The following is a 6,901-nucleotide window of genomic DNA, read 5'->3' as shown; positions in this document are numbered from 1 at the left end:
TGGGGTTTTTTGTTTTTTTTAAATAAAGAAAAAGCCAGAGCCAGTTGGATTTCAAGTTATATGATGAAGTTCTGAATTAATGAAACCGAACAACTAAAAACTATGTAGAATCATTTATTATCTTGGACTCACAGTGTTATTAAAATGCTGACCATATTTCCTGAGTCTTCTTGTTCCTAAGAAAACAAAAACAAAAAGCTCAGAAGCCATGAAAACTCAGAGTAACTCCATTTACAAATATAAATGATGAATATGTCTGTTGAATAAAATACAAGAGCAGAGATAATAAATTATAATCAACTTTTAATTTTCTTTGCCAATTCAGGGAGACTGTTGTAGATGATCTAACATAACAAATAAACTTTTAAAAATCACTTTAAAATGTATGTTTAACTCTATGACATAAATCACAGCAAGATCCTTTTTGACCCACCTCCTAGAGAAAGGGAAATAAAAACAAAAATAAACAAATGGGACCTAATGAAACTTAAAAGCTTTTACACAGCAAAGGAAACCATAAACAAGGCAAAAAGACAACCCTCAGAATGGGAGAAAATATTTGCAAACGAAGCAACTGACAAAGGATTAATCTTCAAAGTATACAAGCAGCTCATGCAGCTCAATATCAAAAAAAGCAAACAACCCAATCCAAAAATGGGCAGAAGACCTAAATAGACATTTCTCCAAAGAAGACATACAGATTGGCAACAAACACATGAAAGGATGCTCAGCATCACTAATCATTAGAGAAATGCAAATCAAAACTACAATGAGGGGCTTCCCTGGTGGCGCAGTGGTTGAGAGTCCACCTGCCGATGCAGGGGACACAGGTTCATGCCCCAGTCCAGGAAGATCCCACATGCCATGGAGTGGCTGGGTCCGTTAGCCATGGCCGCTGAGCCTGTGCGTCTGGAGCCTGTGCTCCGCAACGGGAGAGCCCACAACAGTGAGAGGCCCGCATACCACAAAAAAAAAAAAAAAAAAAAAAAAAAAAACTACAATGAGGTATCACCTCACACTGGTCAGAATGGCCATCATCAAAAAATCTACAAACAATAAATGCTGGAGAGGGTGTGACGAAAAGGGAACCCTCTTGCGCTGTTGGTGGGAAGGTAAATTGATACAGCCACTATGAAGAACAGTATGGAGGTTCCTTAAAAAACCAAAAATAGAACTACCGTATGACCCAGCAATCCCACTACTGGGCATATACCCTGAGAAAACCATAATTCAAAAAGAGTAATGTACCACAATGTTCATTGCAGCTCTATTTACAATAGCCAGGACATGGAAGCAATCTAAGTGTCCATCGATAGATGAATGGATAAAGAAGATGTGGCACATATACACAATGGAATATTACTCAGCCATAAAAAGAAACGAAATTGAATTATTTGTAGTCAGGTGGACGGACCTAGCGTCTGTCACACAGTGAAGTAAGTCAGAAAGAGAAAAACAAATACCGTATGCTAACACACATATATGGAATCTAAAGAAAAAAAAAAAAGGTTCTGAAGAACCTAGGGACAGGACAGAAATAAAGACTCAGACGTAGAGATTGGACTTGAGGACACAGGGAGGGGGAAGGGTAAACTGGGACAAAGTGAGAGAGTGGCATGGACATATATACATGACCAAATGTAAAATAGATAGCTAGTAGGAAGCAGCTGCATAGCACAGGGAGATCAGCTTGGTGCTTTGTGACCACCTAGAGGGGTGGGAGGGAGATGCAAGAGGGAGGAGATATGGGGATATATGTATATGTATAGCTGATTCACTTTGTTATACAGCAGAAACTAACACACCATTGTAAACCAATTATACTCCAGTAAAGATGTTAAAAAATAAAATAAAATGTTTATAATTGAAGTTCCTGTATCTATTTTGGAAATTCACTATATTTCCCGTAAGAAAACATATTATGAGATAGTGACTGAAATAGAATTGCTCTCATTTTCTACAAATGTCTTTCCATTCAGAATACTTCCTAGTTCCATTCCATGTGACAGTGGGCAACCTTTGCTTTGTGGATGAAACATTTCAGCTACAGCACTGTGCTACCATCATTCTCTGGGGTAGGTAATATAATTAAACATTTTTTGTTGAATATTTATGTAACTAATGATGAGATGAGAATCTTAAACTTTTTTCTTCTAACTTCTCCTTGGCCTTGGATTATGTTAAATAAAACTTTTAAACAAACTGAACTAGATTAGCTAGAGGCTTCCAGAACTATCAAGTTTTATTCCCTCCGCTGTTTTTTTTCTTTTCTGACTTAGCATTTAGTTAGTACTTTTCATGCTGTAATACCTCAAACCCCAAATTGTCAGGCTGGCATGCAGCCTATACTATTGATAAACATTTACGAAATCATTTTTAGGAAGTATTTTGAGAGAACTTTTATTACTCTATATACAGAGATTTTCCAACTAGTATATTGAGCTTAAAGCTTTTCTGTTAGTTTTTCTAGCAGATCGGCGCTTCTCTACCTCATTCTTTGAGAATTGCTGGGGTTTCCCATTGAGAAAAGAAGGAAGCTGCCTCTGGATCCTCCTAACCCCAGCATCCTCTCCCTCCCCTCCCCCCAGGCTTAGAGAGTACTGTCAGCCCTGCCTGTCCTCACTTTTTAGTCAGCTGAAAGTTTCAGGGGAATGAAATGTTTCTATCAGAAGGTAGGAACCTTTGTTTTAAAATGTATTAATTGTACTTCAAAATCATGCCACGTTATTTAAATATTAGTCACTTAAAAATAAACTTACACTTCAAGCATGAATTTTTCACAAGTTATTCCATGTCCATCATCTTTTAAAACTTCATCTGCAGTACACAGACCCAGGGTTTTTAGGGCTATGAGGATAAGAAGAAAGGAAAATTTAAAAAGTGAGAATTAGTTTCAGCTAGGGAAATTTACGGAATGACCACAAATTATTACCTCAATTTGTAGAAGATACTGACCTTCTTTATATTGTATAAATGATATGGATCCTTTATTCGAGGAGTCCAGCATCTGAAACATGGCTGTAATGTTAGAGTTATCCATAAAGAAAGGGAAAGCCATGCCTGATACTTTGGCAGTTCTCAGCTGTTCCAATGTAGATATTAAATACTCTCTTGGTTTTTCTGTAAAAGAATAGTTCCAATTCTTTCTGATATGAAATTAAAATATGTCACAAATGGAAACAGTCATGTAACAATTATTAAATACCTATATTTGAAGTACTGTACAAGGCACTGGGAATATAGGCCTTGCTTACAGGAAAGGCAAGACAATAAACAATTAAATAATTATATACAAAAGTGCTCTACTCTGGATGACTGAATAAAAATGTCCAGAGATTGGATCTACGCATTTTTCAAAAAAGCTCCTCAGGTGACTCTTAATTTATGGACAAAGCTGAAAACCCTCAAAATGGAAAACATGATGCAGGAGAAAAGGCCAGCTAAAAGAAGGAAAAAATAGATTTTAAAAAACAACCATTTAGATTAATATAGTCCTCCAATTAGGAAGCATAAATGTTCATTCCTAACATAAGGGCAGTATTTTGGATAAACAGGCTTTCATCTAAACAATGTGAAAAATGAAAAATCAAGATCAATCCACTTTTCAGAAATAATGCAGGTTAGTTATGGTAATAAAAGAAGCCAAAAGAAGTAAAAATGGTATGGCTTAGATGATGAATGTTCCACTGCTCCATCACTGTACTTCAATCCTAGGATTTAGTAGGAGTGTGTGTGTGTGTGTGTGTGTGTGTGTGTGTGTGTGTGTGTGTGTGTGTGTGTGTGTGTGTGTCTATTTTAAAAGCTTTTAAAAACTGTCACTGAGAATTCCATACATATAATAAAAGTAGACAGAAAAGTATAATGAACTCATCACCAACTTCAACTGTTCAGTTTTGTGGCTGGTCTTATTTCACCATGATCCCACCTAGGTCCCCTCTTCCTGTATTATTCTGAAGTAAATCACAGCAATCACATTTCATTACTGAATGTTTCAGTGTGCATCTCTAAAAGATAAGGACCACCTTTTCTCTTTTTTGTTGAGCTATAACTGACATAAAATTGTGTAAGTTTAAGGTGTGCAATGTGTTGGTTTGGTACCTTTATACTGCAGTATGATTGCCACTGCAGTGCTAGCTAATAGTTCCATCACATCACATAATGATCATGGCTTTTTTGCAGTGGGAATAATTAAGATCTAGTCTCTTAGCAAGTTTGATGTTTACAATACAGCATTGTTCTCTGTAATCACTATGCTGTGCATTAGATCTCCAGGACTTAGTTATCTACTAGTTGCAAGTTTGTACCCTTAAACAACATCTCTCCTATCCCGCATCCCCCAGCCTCTGGTAACCACCATTCTACTCTGTTTTTAGGAGTTTGGCTTTTTTAGATTCCACATGTAAGTGATATCACACAGTATTTGTCTTTCTCTCTTTGACTTATTTCACTTATCACAATGTCCTCAAGGTCCACCCATGACAGCTGTTCTAACAGGTGTAACTTGATATCCCATTGTGGTTTTAATTTTCATTCCCCTGATGATTTGTGATATAGAGCATCTTTTCATGTACGTGTTGCCATTTGGATGTCTTCTTAGGAAAAATATCTATTTAGTTCCTCTGCCCATTTTTAATCAAATTGGTTTTTTGTCATTGAGTTATATGGGTTCTTCATTTATTTTGGATATTAGCCCTTTATCATATATATGATTTGCAAATATTTCTTTACCATTCCATAGACTGCCTTTTCATTTTGCTGATTGTTTCTTTTGCTGTGCAGAAGTTTTTAAGTTTAATTTAGTCTCACTTGTTGATATTTGCTTTTGTTGTTTGTGCTTTTGGGGTCATATCCAAAAATCACTGACAAGACCAATGTCAAGGAGCTTCTTCCCTGTGTTTTCTTCTAGGAATTTCACAGTAGCAGGTCTTATGTTTAAGTCTTTAATCCATTTCGAGTTAATTTTTGTGAATGGTGTTAGACAGGGGTCCAGTTTTCTTTTTCTGCATGTGGTTATTCAGTCTTCCAATACTGTTATCATGATACAATTTACACATCTAACAAAATTCTTAGTATTCTCAAATAGCCAGGTATTATTCAAATTTCCAGTTGTCTCACAAATGTCATAAATTGTAAACACTCTTTAAAAATCAGTAATCAAACAGAGTCCACACATTGTGATAGGTTATGTTTTTAAGTCTCTCTTAGTCATATAGGTTTCTCCTCCGTGTATTTCACTCCTTGGAATTTATGTGTTGAAACTAGAAGTAGGCAGACTTTTAATCTAATACAGTGCCTTTTTGTGCAACTTTTAATACATTATAGCAGCAAATAGGTTACTAAGGCAATCACATCATGTATGTAGTCTTCTGTCATTTCTTTCTGAACTGTATAACAAAATTAGAAGGAGAAAAATGTCCAAGTTTGATTTCAACTCACTACATTTCTTTTTAAGGCTAGAATATGTAAATAATGCTAATGGAACTTGGTATGTTACTTTGATGAAGATTTATTGCTGTATATCCTTCAGACTACATGAGGTGCTATGTCTATATTTGGAATCTATAATTTATACTCCACCTGCTTCTAAAAATGTTTTGAAAATGCTTACAACGTAAGTATATAAAGATATAAATTTTTTTAAACATGAAGGGAAGAGCCAAATGGCACTAACCACTGAAGTTACATAAATGTCAGCTGATAATGACCATCAGTTCTTCAAGGCAGACAAACTTCAAGTTCTAAGTTGTAATACTACTAGCTAGTATTTATTGAGCCCTTACTATGTGCCTCGTACTATGATAAACATTTTCTTTGGCTTACTTGATTTTCTCCTCACAACAGTCACTTGCTCAAGGCCACACAGCCAGTATGAATCCAGTCAGTGTGCTTCCACAGCTCCAAGATTCTACCACACTCAACTAACTCAAACATGGGAAGCACCTGCGACACCCAAACCTAGTCAGTCATGACAATCTCTCCAGAGTCTTTCTCCTCAGTAGCTCTCAAAGTCATCTGATCCCCACCACTGCCACAGCAGTAGTTCTCACCTGGGTGACTACAACTGCCTCCTTAAAAAAACTTCTGATTTCTTTAAAGTCATCCCCTAAAAATAAATACTCCCTCCTTCCACAGCATAGAATTACCACTGGGAAGGGCTGCCCAGCCAGGGGCTATATTTCCCAATATACCCTAGAAAAGGCCAGATTTTCCTACCAAATGACTTCAGATTATGTCAAATTTGGCTGTTAAATGAGTTATGAAAATCTGTTGGGTTTCAGAGCTTCTAGAATTTAGGGATCAAGGATGTGGGATTGTGGACGTTTTCTCACAACAGTAATAGCCCAACCACGCTGTGTAGTCTTATTTTCCATAACTCCCTTACAATTCCAAGGTTTTCAAACTGAGATACATATCATAATGCCAGAAGCTTTGCAAAGACCCAAGATAAAGATACTGTTTCTTCCTGAGCATCAATCATACAATAGTGAGTAATATGGAACATATTAGAAATGGATATACAGGGACTTCCCTGGTGGTGCAGTGGTTAAGAATCTGCCTGCCAATGTAGGGGACATGGGTTCGAGCCCTGGTCCAGGAAGATCCCACATGCCATGAGCAACTAAGCCCGTAAGCCACAGCTACTGAGCCTGCGCTCTAGAGCCCATGCTATAGAGCCCATGAGCCACAACTACCGAGCCCGCGTGCCACAGCTACTGAAGCCCGCATGCCTAGAGCCTGTGCTCTGCAACAAGAGAAGCCACCGCAATGAGAAGCCCGTGCACCGCAGCCAACAGTAGCCCCTGTTCACCACAACTAGAGAAAGCCAGCGTGCTGCGACAAAGACCCAACACAGCCAAACAAAAACAAACAAACAAAAAACCTTTTAAAAAATAAGTAAATA

At 37.3% G+C, this 6,901-nt stretch overlaps 1 protein-coding gene across 6 annotated transcripts in view; it reads right to left on the bottom strand.

Annotated features, from left to right (window-relative positions):
* The window catches only part of PUS7 (pseudouridine synthase 7), a 107,709-nt gene that overhangs the window by 89,577 nt on the left and 11,231 nt on the right, over positions 1 to 6,901 (bottom strand). For 2 of the 6 annotated variants that reach the window (XM_079932080.1, XM_079932079.1), the window contains exons 2-4: positions 2,956 to 3,120; positions 2,760 to 2,847; positions 133 to 176 (exon numbers count right to left, since the gene is read on the bottom strand). The exons of 3 other annotated variants lie outside the window; for them this stretch is intronic. In XM_079932080.1, the coding sequence (XP_079788206.1) occupies positions 140 to 176; positions 2,760 to 2,847; positions 2,956 to 3,120 (290 nt within the window). In that variant the 3' untranslated portion in view covers positions 133 to 139. Of the gene's footprint in view, positions 1 to 5; positions 177 to 2,759; positions 2,848 to 2,955; positions 3,121 to 6,901 lie in introns of those variants that run through there. One more of the 6 variants, XM_079932078.1, reaches the window with a different exon arrangement.

This window comes from Stenella coeruleoalba, assembly GCF_951394435.1.
Source record: "Stenella coeruleoalba genome assembly, chromosome: 9".
Lineage (NCBI taxonomy): Eukaryota > Metazoa > Chordata > Mammalia > Artiodactyla > Delphinidae > Stenella > Stenella coeruleoalba.
The sequence above is the reverse complement of the archived record's forward strand: the minus strand, read 5'-3'. Positions and strand labels throughout refer to the sequence as shown.